The sequence below is a fragment of the Empidonax traillii genome, unplaced genomic scaffold, assembly GCF_003031625.1.
Source record: "Empidonax traillii isolate 1590-97213 ecotype Southwest subspecies unplaced genomic scaffold, ASM303162v1 scaffold586:size682069, whole genome shotgun sequence".
NCBI lineage: Eukaryota > Metazoa > Chordata > Aves > Passeriformes > Tyrannidae > Empidonax > Empidonax traillii.
In genome coordinates, this window is record NW_020955779.1 from 192,221 (window position 1) to 211,834 (window position 19,614).

Sequence of the window (19,614 nt, forward strand, 5' to 3'; positions counted from 1 at the left end):
GACTCCATGGGGAAATAAGAAATTCAGGAGCAAGGAGAAGCTCTCAAGTGCAAATACCTCAGGGAAACAGAAACTCAAATGCTCGGTGCTGCTTCTTCCTAAGGTTTGGGGTTTGTGCAGCCTCCAGCTCTCAGAAAATGCTTGTGGTTTGCAAGGAGCAGGGTGGGGAAGAGGAGAGAGAGGAAACATAAAGCAAGAAACTCTCCTGCACGCAGCATTAATGATGTTCAACCTGTCCTTTAAACATCCAGCAGCATATTTCTGCCGCTTCAGTTAAGCCTCACTGAAAAGGCTGACACCATCTGTCACAGCTCACTCTGGGGCAAAGAAATAGGTCTCTGTGCTGGGGCTTGGGAACACTGGCAAGGATGGAGATTGCAGAGTGGGTTGGTCAAACCTTGACCTCCACCTGGGCTGAGGCCTGAAGCCCAGCATCATGTCCCCACACTACATGGAAATCCGGGCAAGTGTGCAAGAAGCAGGCATGGGGGCTGTTCCTGGTCAGAAAAGGGAAGCAGGGTGGTGGGCATGCCTTGGAAGGGCCACGGACCTGGGCAGCCTTTGGTACCAACAGCGGTGCATGTAAGAAAAGAGGTGGCAGGAAATCCTAAACTCCTTAAAAAATGTTTGCCGTGTTTCTCTCCAGAAACACACAGCAGTTTTTCGCTCATGCAGTATACTGCAGCATCAACAGGAGGCCTTCCCTTGGCTTTGGGGAGCCTTGAATCACCCTTTGTGAGAGTTCACAGATCTTTTTTCAGCTAAACTGGCAAACTTGAAAGCACTGAATACCTATGAGCAAATGTTCACACGTGCTGCACATACTGGTGGGCGTCAGCTTCAGCATCTCCCCCAGGAGAATACAGTACCTGGGTTTGCATCCAGCTTCCTCCAGCGCTGCAGAACAGCTGCAGGGACTTCAAGCACAGGCAGAGAAACACTGGGAAGCTGTAAGAGGGAGGCCAGGCCAGTCTTTGGTTCTTGACCAGCAAGGGTGCTGGGGAGCACAGGCGAGCTGTGCTGCACGAGCAGTTTACGATGAGGTGGATTTCACTGCAGCATTGTTGAGAGGCGCGAGATGTCAACCGGGAAGGGAATTCCCCTCCTCGTTGGAGTGGGTTGACAGGCAGCAGCTGCACAGGCTTGCTGGCCTCTCTGCCTCGGGGCCAGCAGCCTCTGAGAGCTCTGAGAGGCTCGATGCCACTTAGTGTCAGGGCGAGGACAGCGATGGGTCCCCAGCAACCGGAGAGCACAATCGGCTCTGCTCGGTCAGTGCAACAGGAAGAGTTTTTAGAAAGAGTGAGTTTGTGGTTGAGGACAAACTTGAGCTGAGATAACTCCTGTCTATTCTTGGCTCAGCAGCAGATTTGCTATGGCCACACTATTTGCCCTTTCTATGCCTCATTATCCCTGTCAAGCGGGTGACTCAAATTATAATTGCACAAATTCCTTCCAGTCTGTCATTACGTGCCTGCAGTCATCTCCAGGCAGCTACCTCCAAGGGAACCAGCCTCTCCCACCAGGGTACCTCTGTGCCACGTGTGCCTGCTCCCAAGGCAGTGGTAAGATTAGACCCCGTTGCCTTGTTGTTTTCCTACATGGAAAGAAACCTAAAGAAGAAAACACCCCCACTGCATCTCTAAATTAGCAGATTTGATTCTGAGTTGATTATTCAGGTCAAGGCTGTGGGCAAGAAAGAGGCACTGAAACTTTTCATAGCACCGCCAGTACTTGATTAAATGGGTGTTTCTTAATTTTTGTCTCAGGCTGTAGGTATTAGTACTATCACTGGCCTTAGGGTCTTAGTCATGCTGATGCACCCTGTGTCTAATGGTACTTTCGGAAAATAGAGAAAACAAGAAAGAGGAAAAGTCTTCACTGTTTCCAAAAGCATCACCATTCTTTCATCAGAAATTTTCTTGGGTTCTAGTTGCAAGAGATTTCAGGTTTCCCACATCTTTTCATATGAACTAAAGGCAATTAGACACATTAAAGATTAGGCTAATGATTTTCTTTATAAATATATGCATCCACCTACTGTGTTTTCCCAGGCAAAGCATGAAGTGAGACAGTCATCCCACTTTCCAGCATTTCCATGGGTGAGTGCAGGCAGAGGCCATGCAGAGCTTGGCAGGCAATATGGCAGTGTTGTCTGCTTCTTCCAGGGGCCATCCCTGGGTGAAGCTGGTGGGAGGTTCACCCTGCTGTGTGCACCTTCAGGAGGAAGCAGAGAAATGCCACTAATGCCCTGTGGCCCGCAAAGCCCTCATGGCTGTCGGGGCTCGGTGTGGCTGACTGCTGTATAATTAACATGGAGCCTGGCTCATTAGGTGCTTTGTGGGTTCAGATCCACATCCATGAGAGCCCTATAGGAAAACATGTTCTTCCTAACACTTCTCTCATCCTCCCCCTCTGTTCCTTCCAGATGGTTACACCCACTTATGTCTTTTCTTACCCTAAGGACAGTTTTTTAAACAAGGTTCCTGCATCCTTCTCCTCCCCCACACTGCTTTAGGATCTACATTGGAGTGCAGGAGGACAGAGCTGTTACACTCCATGCTGTTACATACAGCCTGCCCCTAGAAGACTGGAAGGGGACCACATCCCTCTGTCCCCTATTTGTTAAGAAGAAAGATCTTTCTATATGCTCAGGATGTAGGAGGTGAGAGACTTTACCTCAGCCTCAGCTGCATGTTCCAGATGTGCAAGATATGGGGTGTAATTGAACTTCTGTCTATTTTCTGGGCAAGGAGAGATGGATACTTAAAGGACCTGTAACCTTTCTTCTGTGTAGCACCAGTATAGGCTCTCCCAGTAACACCCAGCAGGAGCACTTTCTGGATCAGTGTCTGCTTAAAAAAAAAAAATTACTTTCACAATTATTTTTTTAAATAATCCCTCCATAGGACTCCTGCGCCTGATCTCATATGGCAGCCCAGCTTTGTGGGAGCTGGGGGTGCTCCATTTCCTCCTCTGTTTTGTGCCGTTGTTAACTGTTCATCACTTTTTTGTTGACAGGGCCTGGTGCTGAGCAGACTTGGGCGGAGGGAACTGGCCCAGAAAGTCCTCAGAGACGCCATCCATATCCAGACCACCAGCCACATTGCCTGGAACAGCCTTGGAGAGGTCTTGCAAGCTCAGGGGAAAAACGAAGCAGCCATCGAGTGCTTCCTTACTGCACTGGACCTTGAATCCACCAGTCCTGTCATTCCATTCACTGTCATACCCAGGGAGCTCTGAAGCTTTTCCCTGCAGCTAAGCACCTTCGTTCTGTGAACAGACACCAAAACCAATTAAATAAACAAAGAAAAAAGCCCAATAGAAAAGTGCCATTGTAACCTGGAACTGGGATAAGTAATTCCAGGATGGGGCTCAGGCCTACACGCTTAGCTGAGACAAGCTGAACTGTAGAAGAATTTGCAACACGCAGAAATAGAGAATGCCTTTTTCTTCACAGGTGCCCAGCTAACCTCCTGTTGAAGTTGGTATCAAGGCTTATTTCAAAGTGTTGGTTTAAGGTGACTGTGAAAAGATCATGCTAGAGAGTACAGCTGTTCAAAGCACTTGCACCTTCAGTGTTCATTAAAGATAAAACCCCAAGCCCTGAATTAAAGCCCAGACCTGCTCTAAACAGGAGTAAATGCACCAACTTATTTGACCAAGTTGTGCTTAAACATGTGGCTGCCTCCCCACAGATCTGACAGGACAAGAATGACAATTGCACCAAATAGACATGCAGTATATGCTGTTTACAAAACTGCTTCAGCTATTTTGATAATCCTTTTTCCTGCCTTCCTTTTATATACTGCATATGCTCACTATATTTAGCGTAGCACTTGCCTAGACCAATTTAAATTAAAAATACTTATTTTTTAGAAAAGCTAATATTGCAGTATAATTCACAAAAGCACAAAGACCAAAGACCAAATCAGTTCACACTTGAACTAGTATTAAAAACATATATGTATCTCCACTTACATATTTATTGAAAGGCTTTACATGAAGTAGCTAATTATAATCTCTAAGTTTCATTCTTACTAATCACCTCTTGCATCACTTTTAGTGAGGAATATAGTGTTTACCATTATATAGTGACTGAACTCTGTACTCTACTGTACTGTTCCTGGCAGAGAACATTTTCATATCCATCTTTTCATGATACAAAAGATGGCAGCAGTCTTTTAAGGGAAATTATGCTGAAGGCAGTATGTGTATATATGAATGACTTCTTTCTTGAAACTAAATCTTTGGATTGTCCTTAGAAATTTCACATGAGAGGTATGGAGTTGAGCCTTCAGTGGAGCAGGATCATTTTGTGTATCGTATCAGATGTAAGAGTGAAGAGCTTCTAATCTGCACAGCCTCCCCATGGCTGGCACAGCCAGGGCAGGGGACACAGCTGGCAGTACCCCCTGCTAAGCTGCTCCTTAGCTCTGCTTGACCTCCCCGGGGCCTTGGCAGCAAGGTGGAGCCGTACCGTGCTGTGACACGACCCACGGGAGCCAGCCCTGTCCAGACCAGTCCAAAGATAAAGATGATGCAGAAATGCTGCAGGCACTTTTCTAAAAAAAAAAAATAAAATAAAATGTTGGGGCTCTGCTCCTATTTTCATACAAAGAAGATTTGTGACTATTTCATAAGTAAGTTTGCACTAAAACACACCTTGTATTGTAATTCCACCCAGTATTGTGATCCTTAACTAGTTCACTCTGGAAATAATAATATCCTTAGGCAATAAATGAATTGGGGTTATTGCTTAAAGAGCCTGAGGCTCTGGCAGCAGACTTGAAGTCAGCGTTGTTTACAATTATTTGGAAATCTGTAGGCTAATGGGGAGTTAGGCCCTCGCAGTGCTCCCAGACCACACCATGGCACAGCTCCTGCCCCCAGCCCTCGCTCGAGATGCCCACGCCAAGGGAAGTACACTGTTCTCAGTGAGGTTTCTCTCAGCAGCCTGGTGCAATGCCAGGCAAATATTTTTACTTTTTCCCATTAAATCATCCTGGTGCAATGGCCCAGATTATTTATCTATTCACTGAGGGATTCTAGGTCTGATCTAGGCTAATTTCAGTCCAGGTGAAAAGAGCCCAGCCATGAAACGGTGCTCAGCCCATGAATTCTCTGGCTTTCCAGTGCCACACAGGCACCAAAACTGACTTTTTTAGGCCAGAGGCAGGTTTCCAAGGAGACAGTGTTACCCGGTCACATTTCTTGTTTGCAATAGCACCAGCAGCAGAGGAAGGAGGAGGTGTTAAAGTACCAGAATTAAATGAGTTTCATCAAGACAAAAAGACACAGCCGAGACCCATTTTGGTGTGAAGGATGCTATGAAGTCGGCTTGCTCTGCACTGCAGGTGGGAAAGAGGGAAGGGGAGGGGTAGAGATGCTGTTGTCGGCATAATATGTAAATTTTTACCCAGGTGTTTTAAACACAGTTCCACAGTCAGATGCAATCTGACAATAGACTTAAGTAGAGACATATATAGATAGATGTTACATTCTGGTATTTGTTCTGCTCCACAGATTCCAGGGTGGGAGCAAACCTTCTGTGTTAGACAGAAAAAAAGAGTCAGTGTGGTCCGACATCGCCGCTCAGTTGTGCAATGTATATTTGTAAAGCACTGCCATAGCAACTCCTGTGTACTGGACAGCTATTTGAGTACAAGCTACGCATCCACCTCTATGACCAAGGAACTGCTTTAAGAGCTCTGTAACGTAGCTGGTCTGTGCCCTGGCAGGAGGGTGCCTGTTTCCCAGCAGCAGCTGAAAAGCAAACACTTACAGACCCATTTACTTCTGTACGCGTAGCTTGTAAACAGCCACCAGCCCATGCTCTTTGTTGCTATCTGGCAAACTTCATCCTGGCAATAATCAGACTTGCCACAGGAGTCATCTTCCTAGGAGAGGGGCAAACATTCACGAATACTTTGAGTGCGTCAGTAAGTCAGATGTTGCCAGGGTGGTCCCATCTTTCTCAAGTGCATTGACGAGTGTTACTGGCATTGGAATTGCAGTCCTAAGAGCCTCTGCTTCAGGAAGATGTACATGAGTAAAGGCCATCAGCATCAACAGGAATCACCATGGGTAAGGTAGCCTTTACCAACACACCACGCCACAGCCCCTGCAGCATCTGCAAAGTGCTTTGCATGCATACTGACCTCAGTCCTGAGATTTGCTGCATGCTTCCCAGGGGATACAGAACACCTTGTTGGCTGGAGGGGCGTTGTATTGGCCTGAAATGCTCTGTACAGCGCAGGAAAGAAAGTGGTTGTTGCAGCCTTAAAAGAATCTTGGGGGTAAATCCTCTAGCCATCTTTGTTACTCATGCTTACCAAAAGAGAAGCCCTCCAAGCTTACATGCTGCCTCTCTTACTCAGAATGGATTTTGCTCGCACTTCCAGATACAGAAAAACAGACAACTATTTCAGACAAGCACAATATTGTGATATTTATTTAGATAGCAACATTGATAAATCTGATAGAATTACTTATCTGAGCTCAGTAATACTTCTTTGTGTGGCAGGAAGCCTGGCATGTTTAATACTCAGGGTTTGAAATCTAACAACACAAGATTTACATGCCATCCCTCATATGATTATTACAGTTCATAAGTAATGGAAGTTTGGGGAACAGTAAGTTTGGGGAATCAGTTCCATGAGTTTTAGCACTGACTTGAGTCCAACAGTTTTCTCATTCATTAGTTTTGAAAGAGGGAGGTTAAAAAAACCACATCATTGCTTAAAGGATCAGGTTCCTCTTGTTCCACCACAAGGTTATTTTCCTTTTTGTTGGCAGGGTGCATACAAAAAAGAAAAATAATTACCTTCTATTTTCCTGTTGTGCAGTAAAGGAGTAGTATGTGCTGTTGCCTTTGGCCAACAAGAAGGATTGTGTATTGTAAAAAAAAAATTAATCTGCCTCCAGGATAACAGAAGGAGAAGCCCAATAGGCCAGGGAACAGGTCCCCTGTAAAGTGGAGCTTTACCCCGCGTACAGTGTCATTAGCTCCATTGGAGCAGTTGGTAGTTAGGAGCATTTCCTCCAGCTGAGGCTCTGCCCACCCATGTATTCATTCCGTACAGGGAGTACGGAGCTGCAAACTCCTGCGCCACACAAGTACCCCAGTCCGTTTCTATTGGTAACACTTCATGCTTCTGATTATCACAATGCTTCAGAAGTGCTAATTATCTTTTCTTGGTAATGACTAATAAATCCAAACGGAGAACAGTCCTGGAGGGTGTTTACTTTAAAATTCACTGGCTGGGTACCAAAGCAGGCACAGCACTGGCTGCTGCAGTTTGAATTACAGTTATTTTATCCAAAAAATGTTTCATATTCAGAGAGTCTTGGTGAAGAATGAGTTTGGCTAGTTTGTATTTCATTTTAATGACAGCAGAGTGGGAAACAATCCCTTTTAGTAAGAAGACATCACTACCATGATCCTTTCTCAGCCAAACCAACAGAGGTTTGATAGTTGCAGTTCAGCCTTGGAGAGGAAGGCTTCCCAAAGCAACCACACTGCAGCAGTAATTGCCTCTGAAGGAATTATATTACAGGCATATTTGACAATTATGCAATGGGCATGTGTAGCTGAGACATCTTTCCCTCCTTTTTTGGCTAAGGGGAGCTGCTTTCTGCCCGAAGGGACGATTGCAGTGCCCGTCTGGGTTCCCTAAGCCTGGCTCCAGGCAATAGTCTCCCTACTGCTGAGTTGTTGTTCAGTGCTGCAGGATGTCAGTGCGTGGTCAGATAGAAAGTTATTTTCTTAGAAATGAGAAGCCAAATCATCCGTCAGTTGGTGACGTTGGCAGGAGGGCAGGAAAACACTGACCCAGCAGTTGCCAAGATGGTTCCTCCAACTTTGCCTTTCGTGAACTGGCTTGTGCCTTCAGCGCCAGTAAACCACAGCAGTTTCCCAAGTGACTGGATACTGAAAGATCCATCTGGTTTTCCCACCGAAACGCATGCCAGTCAGTAGCTAAAACCACTGATAGGGATGCAACACTGCGCTGTTGCGTAGCGGCCCACGATGATACAAATAAGAACCTCCCTGAGCTGGTGCACAGAGAGGTGCTCAGGTTTTGCACACAGAAAGCGTGTCCTACACGCCACTCTAATGCTGTTAACGTGGGTGTCAGTGTCAGTTTTCCATGTAACTTAACTGTTTTTTGTCATTGTAAGATGCTTTGACCAGACGAATAAAATTGACCCTGTGGAAAACAAAAAATGCTGCTCATATTTCCTGCGAGTTTCAGGGTTTTTAATACATTCATGCCATGGATACTTCGAGTATTATGAAACGTCCAGTTGTTATATTAACTAGAACCTAGTGTGCCTAGCAAGTTACCAGTTGCAAAGGGTATTTTGGCCTACACCCTGTAGTTCATGGGAAAAACGAGAGTGAGCATGCAAGCAGCATGCTTTCAGAGAGGAACAGCGCCAGGAAAAAGGAGTAATGTAGCTTCAGATGTTTGGATTTATGGAGATTTAAGCAAGCATTGTGTTTTTCTTGTGCTTCTTCCAGTAAAAATAAACAAAGGTAGTGTGAGAAACTGTAACATTGAGGTAACACGCAAATACTATGCCATCAAGTTTAGGGACTCACCTTATTTTGGTGGCAATGCCATTAATCATCTTTTTGCTACAAACAGTTACTCCTTTGGTTATTTGGAAATAAAATGTCTCCATTCAAGAGCTCCCAGAGCATTCTTTGCATTTACACAGTAATCTTTTGGGCAAGCTTCAAGAGGGCCTTCTTAAAAAGTCAGCCCCTTAGTTTCCTATTCAAACGAGATTAAGGATGGAGTTTTTGAACAACATTTCTTCATAACTGTGGCTGCTTTGGTTTATGAGTGTATTCGGCATAACTCAAGCAGAACGAGGTTCGTCTGCAGCAGTAACAGAATTAAGTCCTTCAGCTGTTTGTACAGTCTTAAAAATTGGAAATCCAAGCGAACAAAATCCTTAGCTCTGACTCTACCCCCGTCTTTTTCTAACTTTTTCACAGAGAGGAAGTGAAACACTGGTGTGGGGAATGGATGGAAGAGGCTTCCATGGCCCCTCCAAGCAGGAGCCCAAATGGAGGCATGCACCTGAACCCCAGCAAAAGCTTGAGAATTTCATAGTTCAGTCCCCTCTGAGGGCGACTGTTATTGTCTGCAATCCTCCCTGCATCACACAGATGTTTAATATTCCCTTTCTGTTTAAATAAGCCCTTTCACCCCTCATTTTTGCTGGAAAGAGCTCTAGCTGGTTTGGGAGCTCCACCTTTAATACAGAATCACTTCTTCCCTTGCAGAGAGCCAAGTGGTAATTTTGACATGAAACTCTTGAAAGGTCATTAAGAATAATTTAATAATTTTTAATAATTTATTATATATTTGATATAATTTTTAATAATTCATTCGTACCTCCAGTTCTTTCTGCTGCCAAATGGCTAAAACCAACTCAGAATACATACAGTATATTCCTGCTTCATGTGAGGTCCAGATATTTAGCAGTTCCTTACATTTAGCAGTCCCATAAACTTCCCAAAGGAAGAGATGAGAAGCATCGCTGCTGCCCCGATGCTCACTTCCATGACAGTCTCTGGCTATCAGATTTTTGTGGAGTCACCAAAGCAGCAGTGTTTATTTTGTCTGTCTTTAACCACATCCCTCAGGAGGTGTCACATCCCAGTCAGACATGCCTGAACCAGTCCTTGGCACAAAGGAAAACTATACACACAACCTCCTGGCTCTTTTAAAGAGTGCTATTAGAGGAAGTAGACCTGCATAACACTGGCTTATTCTGTTGCCTTTAGCAGTCACCATAGCATTTAAATGAGTTGTGGCTGTCAAGCCAGTTTCCTCTGCTATGTTGTCTCCAAAGCAAAGAGCAACGTCTTAGAGCCAAAACCATCCCCACAGATCCACCGACCGAACAGCAAGATTCAATGGTTTTCTCAGTGCTCCAACTGCATTAAGTGTTTAATAACGAGGAAAAAAGCCCTGCAGGTCATTGCCCCGAGAATCAGAGCTGCCACTTTCAGGTCTGATCCCATCTAAAACTGATGTAGCCACTGTGATACCCGGCTGATGGAGGAGGAGAAGCAGGTGGACAGAACATCTGAATTTTATACAGCAAAAACGGCAAGCATTGTAGCATGGCCTAAAACCGCAAAAGAGCAATGAAAACTGTAAAACAGGAAACATTTTCCTTACTGCAAAGCTCTCACAGAGGCAAAGACCAGCTTCACCAGCTTTTCTGACAGAAACATGCAAAAACACCGGTCTGTGAGGGAGCAGATGTCAATCAGCCCCTCCCCAGCCTCCTGGCTGCAAAGGCCTCTCTGAACCTCTACCCTGCACCAGGGATCCAGAGTCCAGCCTGAAGCACAGGACCTGGACCCTTCCACAGCGTGCTTAGGGCAGATGCCAGTCCTGTGCCTCTCAAAGGACAGAACGGTCCTCAAAGCAAAAGCTTCATTGCATTATGCATGGCAAGCCAAAACATCTTTTTCATAATGCAGATGTTTATGATATTGTAATTAGGCCCGGAAACGGGGATGTTTGTAAATGAACCAGCAATAAGTAGCCCTGTATTTTGTTATCCCATGAGAGGGGATGACACACACAGCCCGAGTTTGCAATGACAGGTACTGTTTCAGAAGGATGGGAGTTCAAGGATATGGCGATTTTCTGGTCAGTGGAGGTTAGAGGTGATTTTGTGCTCAGTGTAAATGGCATTGTCTGGCAGAGACAATTAGCAAATGAAGCGCTGCCTCATGAGAAGCTTTGCAGCCTCCAAGTCTCTTTTTCTAGGCTGACAACAAACAGAAATTTGAGATGGTATCTCGGGTTTCCAAAACAGGAAGCTGCTAAATCCAGCAAGAGAGCAATTAATTTCCCACTTATAATGATGCTGCTCTTATATCTCCTTTGAGGATACTGAAGTGTTTTTCAAAGCTTAGCAAGGGAGGTATTTCGTCCCCATTTTTCACCAGATGAAAAACCAACTCAGCCAGGAGTGGAGCCAGGGGAGAGGTGTTTTTCTGTGCAGAACGGGCTACTTCACTGTGTCTCGGGTTCTGTTCCTTTCTGAGAGCGCCTCCCACCCCCGACTACCATTCCCCGTCACAGCATGGCACGGTCCTCCTTCAAACCCCTTTTCCTCTCAGGTCTTTTCTGTGGAGGGGGAGTTAATGGAAGTTTCCACTCACTTGTTCTATAAATGCAGTATAAATGACTTCTATAAATCATCAGAGTGGCCCCTATTAGACACATGTTGGTGCAATTACCAGGTGCAGAAATGTACAGCTACCTCTGTACAAGTGGTCCAGGTCTGGCCTTGGAGTTCTGCTGTGCCAAGGGGATGACTTATCACAATCAAAGCTTTTATTTTTTTTTTCTATTCTCCCACTGTCCCCTCTTGAGTACTTGCAAATATCATGTTCTGTTCAGTCAGCTAACAGCGAAGTTGAAAGAAAAATTTGTTTCAAGCTACATTCCAAAGAAAAACTTCTGAGATTTTCAACTAAATAAAGAGCTTAAAAAAACCTCTCCAATTAAACAAAATATTGTTCTGACAGGACTCCTCAAGTAGTATCTTCAGTAACTTAAATTTATATGACCAAAAGTTTTGAGAGAATTGCCAGAAGGGAGAGCATTTGAAACAAAAATTCAAGATGTTTAATCCTGAAACAATCAACACAAACCATTTAAATTTTCCTTTCTGTCTTTCAGCCAAGAACTATTCATCAAAGTTATCTCAAGTTTATATGTGGCTTCAGTTTTCTGGAACATTACTTTTCAGCAAATACCATACTTCTAAGAGTTCAGAAGTGTTTTCCAGTTCCACTTTTTGTTCCCCTACGTGGGTAATGCTGAAGTTCCTGATGTGAAAGCGTTCTCAAGTCCTTCTGCACAACATTACCAAACATCACAACCACAGTCCAGCAAGCACAGGTTGTTTCCTGGAGATTAGTACCAACTGTTGAGTAAACATCAGCATACACTGCTCTGCACACCTCCACACACTCGAGGTGGGATTGTCCCCACTGAAATAAACAGAGGCCAATCCCGAGCAGTTTTGGAAATCCCACTTATGTACACATCTGCAATTACCAAGCTGACTGCAAGCTGGGCTGAGCACCTCACACAAACTGTTGTTGGAGTTTCATACACAGACATTTTTGTGTGTGCCTGCTTCCACCTCAACAGTCTCTTGGTCACTACCCACTGCTCAACTGCAGCCTACTACAGAACTTCTCAGCTTAGTGTGATCCCTGGGAACTTTCCATGGGACGTCTGCATCTCTAAGATCCACTAACACAAATTTCTGCGTAGGATATAACCTTTCCACAAAGGACATGTTCAGGGTCTTGTACTAGTTGGCCACAGACACCCCCGAGATCTCTAGCTCACAGCCTGAAGACTGGGGACTTAGAAGTTTTCTCTGAGATTCTATTAGAGCTTCTTAATTAAAAGACCTCTTTGGGGACCTGAATTGAATTGGAAACCATGGTGATCACTTAGGTCAATCACGCACAGAGATGATTGCATTTGGAGGAGTGAGGTGGAAGATGGGAATGTGTGCATGATGAAGAGTTTTAAGAAAAAAAAAAAACAAACCACAAACATGAAACCTATGTAAAAACAAGGAGCATGCATGATTTTCAATAGAACAGATAGAGGATTTACCATATACAGCTCACCATTCACTACTGAATTAGAGGCGAACAGTCTGTCTTACTGAATTGAAAAACGTCTTCAGCTTTTATCTCTCTGAACATTTGACCAGTGGATTTGACAGTCTGTCCACTTTCTCAAATGTGAGTATGCACATTTTCACTCATGTTAATAACTATACCAGGAAAACCAAAATGCTGTGCTTCCAGTCATCCCACATGACAGAAACGTTACCAAGCTACTACGAAAACAAAAATGTTCATCCACATACAGTGGGTCCCATAACTTCATTATGCAAAACCTAAAATATAAAGAGATGCTCAGTATCCAGCATTTTTGTTCAAGAGTTGAATTTCACTTTTATCTTTAGAAGACTCATTTGTGACCAGATAATGCTGATAAGATTATCAGTTATATCAGTTAAAACATAACTAAAACAAAGTTATGCTTTTGTTTCGACTTACAAATCATTGTAATCTAGCTGCAGGATAATGAAGGTGCTTTCAAAAGCAAAGGTGTTTTGGTTTCACTAGAAAGAACAGCTCTAAAATTAATTGCCTTTTCTTACAGAAAAGCATAACATACCACTAACTGACTTCAGCATCATCTTCTTCTCCCTTTGCTCTTATAGGAGAAAAATTTAAATAGTGACAAGGGATGTTCTTCTTGTAAGTCTCCGCCAGAAATATGTAACCTTGCTTCACTTGTCTTTGTAAATTACTGTGCTCAGATCAGAAGCTTTTGCAGACTCGACACTTCAGTTGTTCAGCCCTTGTTAGTGTTGCTCTTGAGAAATCTTACAGCCCCAATACACAGGGTTAACCTCTTATAACCTCCAGCAATAAATAAGACTGTTCATGTAATTCATGAATTCATAGGAGACTGGAGTCTGTTGATCCATAACCTATCTGCATTAGCAGCCTCTTACAAGCTGCTTCCTTTTCTAAATGGAAGTGAAACATCAGAGCACGAAGGTTGCAGGAGTTCAGATCTTCCTCTCTCCATCCCATTGATTCCTCCACTGCCCCCTTCCAGTTCTACTTCCTTTACAGGCAGTATCTGCTATGCTCTCCCTACCCACCCTCCTTTCCCTGCTGGCAACCATTCCATGCTTAATCCAGAATGCAAAGGATAAAGGATTAGATAGCAATGTGCAGAAGCAGCAATTTTTTATTATTTTTTTTTTTTTTAATTCTTATTTCACAGTTAAGTGATTGCGAGACTCAGGTGTGCTGCCAGCTGGAGCATAAACGTCCTCAGGACCAACCTCCAGCCCACCCCAATGCCTTTGCAGTCAGTTCCAGGGCTTCAGACCTCTAGGGAGGAGGCTGGAGTTTCAGTCAGGTTAATATTGCTTTTCAGCTCATTTCAGAAAGACATGACTTGTATGATAGGTTTAATTATTCCGAGTAGCCTTCTGCTGGAGCTTTTCCCCTCAAGGCCAAAGTTTTACTCTATCTGTATTAATATCATCTGGAAGCTCTCACTGGAAGTCAGTAACCTTTGCTCTCTACTGACTCACTCTGCAGGGTTATTATTGTATCTGTATAAGATATAAGCATGATGCAGCATGCTTATATCTTATGTGATGGGTATTCTCACAGCAAAGGCAGAAGCAACTCTGTGCTACAGAAGCAGCATCAAACCCCAAAAACACGACGAGTTCAAGGAATGTCAGTCTGCTCCAATACACCTCAGTGTCACTGCCTGCTTTCAGTTCCATAGTATGTCCTTGAAACAGGACTTCAAACCTACTGAACCAAATCTTCCACAGCCTTCCTTTCATAGTCCCATATGTCCATGTAGTCAACAGCGTGATGGCAAGGAAGTCACCCTGATAGGCACCTGCAACAGCTTCTCCTCAGTTACCTGGGTCACAGCACTCCCAATAAACAAGACAGGCCACAGGATGAGTCAGCAGTCAGGTTACCAAGGTCACTTCAAATTTTCAGTGACTAATCGCTAGCTTTTGTTATCACAAAGTTACTATATAAGGCTTCAGTGATGCCTTAACACTGAAAATATCTACGGGTGCAGGTCTCCGTGCACACACAGCTTCCTGCAGCCCAGCATTTCAGTGTGGGTTATTCTGTACCCAGCGTGCTATTCCTGATACATCCTGTTTTTACTACTTGCGAAATTACTAGAGTTGCCATATTCCTGCTAGCAGCCTTCCCGACAGAAACATGTGCATGGTGAGCATTGTTTTTCTAACTGAAGTAGACATTTTGCCAAAAAGTTAGTCTGCTATTTTCCTTCATCTCCATTTGCTGTTGGAGAAATATTTTCCACAGCAGAACGCTAGCCATTGAGCCCAGTGATAAAGGCTATTCAGTGAAGCCTTACGCTTGTAATTAACATTTGCCCATGGAAAACACAGCCTTTTATTCTTATTCCTTTTCTTGTCCTCCTCTGAAGGAGTTTAGCCCTGTATCACTTGATTCTGCTTTCAAAAGTCTTTGCACAGGTGGACACATCTCTACTCCTCTGTACAGGGACACTGGAGTGCAGAATGAGACCTCACTACTTTTTGTTTTCAATATAATTAGTATGTTCAGAGGAAGTCTTCATGCTGTACATTAATTTTCAAGTCTGGAGCATGTTTTCAGATAACACAGAGATATTATTTCAAAATAAAGCAAGGGCATTAATAAACACAGTACCAGGAAATCCACAAAGGTTAAGTGATTTTCTACACAGCAATTCATTCTCCTAATGAGTTTGCTGCAGACAATGCTCTCTGCAAGCAGTTACTGCGTATGTATCTTTAATTTGTGTGTTTATATAATTCATGGTAGTGCAAAATAAATTTCTATGTAAAGTGTCCTAATAAATGAAGTGAGCCTATAATATTCTTCCAGAGCTTGTTCATTACAATATGCCCTGGCACAGAGTCCAGAGGGAGAGGAAGCCATTAAACATTAAGCAAAACAATTGCTGTCATCCTCCAGAGGGACCGGCTTTGTAAATGCTTATGTTAATGATGTACAAAAGAGCTGAGTATTCTGGTAAAATTAGAATGGCAAAAGGAGGCGAGCACCTCGTCCTCAATTCCATGAAATTTGGTGGGATAATTCACAATATTTTGACCTTTGTCCCAGAAGAAGAGAGCTCGTCCTCTCCTAGCCACAGACTGGGCACTCCTGAATGCTAATTGTCACTGGCAAACAGAAAAGACAAAACAAAGAAACTTCTGACGTTTCCAGTGTTTTCTATCCACAAAGCTGAAACACTCCCCTGTGTATGTTTTCAATTTAACTAAAATAGATCGCTGTGTGTAAACAGCCACTCTATCTGCATCATTCATATTTGATGGACTAGTCAGTACAACAGATACTTTTATCCGTCCCGTAAAGTGATGAGAAACTAGACACTTCAGTGTCTTGTGCTCCTCTCAGTTAACATGAGTGGCAGCAGCTGTTATTCGAGGCTCCTTAACATGTAATGTTTGATGTAGAGACAGGAAAATTGGAGATATATTTAGTGGAATTGGATATAACAAAAGTAACTTCCACGATCAAACCCTCCCAGGAGAATACGCTCTCGCCATGTTTGTTAACAGCAGCCCAGGCATTTGTGCTGTTGGGCTTTAGAGGCTGTATGACAATAGTATTCTTGTCAGGTTAAAAAGTTACTTGCAGGAAAGGTAGGGCATGATCTCAAGATGCCTTTGTTCACATTGGCATTAAAGCGTGAAGGTGATCCAGAACATCATCACCAGAGACTGTAAAAGGACATACTAAGTAGATGAACTTGTGTTTTAAATTAGGCTCTGCACATACAACTTCACATGCCCGTAAGAAACATGAAAGCAGATTTTAAATCTGTTGGAAGCCAAGAGGAGATATTGCCATTTCTTTCTGCTTGAGAGAGATGAGGGTAGATGGTTGACATGGGAACAAATGTAGCATCCCAGAAACAGCACACAGAGAAAGGCGATCCTTCCTTCTTTGAGCAGATACACAGAGGCAGGAACTCCTGGCCCAGCTCACACAAGGGGGTGTTGTTGGTGCTAGTGAAATGCCAGAAATTCCATTTAAACATGAAATGAAACTTCTTTCAGTGACGGTGGTCAAGCTGCCCAGGAATGGGTTCCCCAGAGAATACGCCCTTGGGAACAGATAAAACCCCACCGGATCATCAACCTGCTCTGGTTAGAGAAGGGGGTGAGACTACGTGGTGTCCAGACATGCCTTCAAACCTCAACCATGCTGTGATTCTGTGAAAGGGAAGCTCACCAAGCAAGGCCATGGGCAGAAAATTATTTTCCGGTGTTTGGCTGCAGGTTTTGAGGAACTATGTATACACCAAAGAAAAGACTTTATTTTCCTGCTTTCTAGCCACCACACCCACTCCCCACAACACACACCTTCTGTGCTAGCACAGAGGGAGGGAGGAGATGAAAAGCCAACCTCATGGCCAGAGCTTTGGAGGTCTCAGACCTGGAAAGAGCAGGTGAGAGGAAGACCTTAGGCCCGCTTTAGAACATAATCCAGGGAAGCTCACTGACCTCTCGCCAGCTGGCATTTCAGTGACCCACCCTGCAGACTGAGGGGGTAACACCTCCTGAGCTAAAATGCGGTTGCTTCATTTGTGGCCTCACTGGAGAGGGCAGCTGCAGCCCAGTTTTTAAACCTCTGCTCTGAAGCCAAGAGCCAATGGAAAGAAAACAGTAACTTCTGTCCTCCTCTGGGAAGGAGCTGGAGAAGGTTTGTGCGAAGGTCATTTTAATATTAAGCCAAAGGTCCAAGAAGCACCAGGCAAACAGCTCTGCTTTTCCAAATAAAGAGTTAGGAACTACATGGATATAAAATTTTCTCCTCTCATTTTAGCCAGGCTGGTCCTTCCTTATTCCTGAGGGAACACAGTCATTTCTTGGGCATGTTACATGTGCCACTGAGAGGCAGGAACAGGAGATGGCGCGTGCTCACTCATGGGCTTATGGCATGGGGCCTCTGCATAGAGCAAAGCTGCAGGACACAGTCTGGCCATGTGGGATGGGGCCCTTGCAAACCCGGGCCTTGAAGATTTCCGGAGCCAGCACTACCTCCAGCTCCTGAGAGCCTCTTTGCTGGGTGCTGTAATGTGCCTACAGCGAAGGTGGGAAGGTGGGAAGATCACTTCTCCCTGTTACTAAGAATATAGTCAGGGAAACATTACCCTGCAAATCGCTTTAATATGCATCACGCTGCCACATATACTTTATGACTCTATTTGCACCCTGTGTGTCAGTTCAGCTCGTGTCCACTGCTGCTGCCAAGCTCCTGTAGCTCACTCGCTATTCCCTCACACATGCACTGGAGAAACGGGGAGAGCAGAAGACAGGAGGTCTTTCCATGAGGCTTCTGCTGAAATGCAGGGATGGGGTTTGCCCTATTGCCCCACAGCATTGCTTGGAGCCACCCATGGCAGGCCATAAAGCAGAAAACACTGTTTGGGGGGCATGAGGTGAAAGTGGGTGACTTAGAGCTATGGGGCAGGTGAAGAATGCAGAAGCAGGCTGCATTCTTCTGGCTACTTCTTCTGGCTTCTTCTGCATTCAGACATGCTACTGGCCTCTAGCTACACGGGCCACACAGATGGCATGCACAGAAGCAGAGAGAGATAAGAAGTGAAAAGCTCTGGCTCCCTCCCATCATCTGGTGGATGAAAGGTTGGACATGACCTAGCAATGTGGGCTGACAGCCCAGAAAGCCAGTTGTATCTTGGGCTGCATCAAAAGCAAGTCAGCCAGCAGGCAGAGGGAAGTGATTCTGCCCCTCAGCTCTGCTCTCATGAGACCCCACCTGCAGTGCCTGGAACCCCCAACACAAGAAAGAGCCTGTTAGAGGGAGTCCAGAGAAGGGCCACAAAGATGCTCAGAGGGCTGAAACACATCTCCTATGAAGACAGGCTGAGAGAGCTGGGGTTCAGACAGGAGAAGAATCCAGGGAGACCTTACAGCACCTTCCAAAGAGCTGGGGAGGGACTTTTTACAAGGGCATGGAGCTATAGGACAAAGGGAATGGCTTTAAACTGAAAGAGGAGTAGGTTTAGATTAGATATAAGGAAGAAGGTTTTTTACAGTGAGGGTGGTAAAACACTGGAACAGGTTGCCCAGAAAGGTGGTGGATGCCCCGTCCCTGCAAACATTCAAGGTCAGGCTGAAGGAGCTTTGAGAAACCTGATCTAGTAGAAGATGTCCCTGCTCGCTGCAGGAAGGGTTGGACTAGAAGACTTTTAAAAGTCCCTTCCAACCAAACTAATCTGTGATTCTACCATCTCCATGTGCAAAAGTCTGCCACAAATAAAGGCTCAGGGAGAACGAATTGTCCGTTCTCTGTAGCTTGTCACCTCAGATGAGGAGTAGAGCCGGTTACTCATCTGACCTGTTTATTCTGCTGTGCACTGCAGCTGGCTGCAGGAGGGGGAACACACAGCAGATCCTTAGATTTTAATGCTGTTCCCAGGTTAATGAAGATTAACATTCCTTTGGGGGGCTCTGGACAAAGGCAAAATGTTGCTATACCTCTCTCTTATGAGTACCTGAAGTCCTAGAAACTGAACATTTGGGGATTTGTATATATTCCTTATCTAAAACTATTGCTTAGCAACAGACTTTAGCCAAGGGCATGTTTGTGAAACTGCCAGGCATATCCCTATCTGCTAAGTGCAAAGCAATAAACACACCTTTCCAAATTATCTCTGCTAGGATCACATATGTAGCAGATGATCAAACCGAGCAGAAGGGTTTGTTGTTTGAAGAGCTGTATAGGCTCTTAGCGTTTTTGCAATGCTAATAAAGTGATCTGGACCTGGGCAAATCAAAGCCTTTTCACTGCAGAAAAGGTATCTTTGCATACTAAGTAGGTTGCAGACAGAGGAGCACCCAGCAGGGCTCGGCATGATGCAGCTCTGTGGCTGCTCCTCCCACGTGGAGAGGAGCGATGTGTTTATTTGGCAAGCG

General features: G+C 44.6%; 1 protein-coding gene across 3 annotated transcripts in view; it reads left to right on the plus strand.

The window, feature by feature from the left end:
• The window catches only part of TTC7A (tetratricopeptide repeat domain 7A), a 172,968-nt gene extending 165,741 nt beyond the window's left edge, over positions 1 to 7,227 (plus strand). For all 3 annotated transcript variants that reach the window (XM_027898243.1, XM_027898244.1, XM_027898245.1), the window contains one exon: positions 3,019 to 7,227. In XM_027898243.1, the coding sequence (XP_027754044.1) occupies positions 3,019 to 3,240 (222 nt within the window). In that variant the 3' untranslated portion in view covers positions 3,241 to 7,227. The remainder of the gene's footprint in view (positions 1 to 3,018) is intronic.
• Positions 7,228 to 19,614: the final 12,387 nt, after the last annotated feature.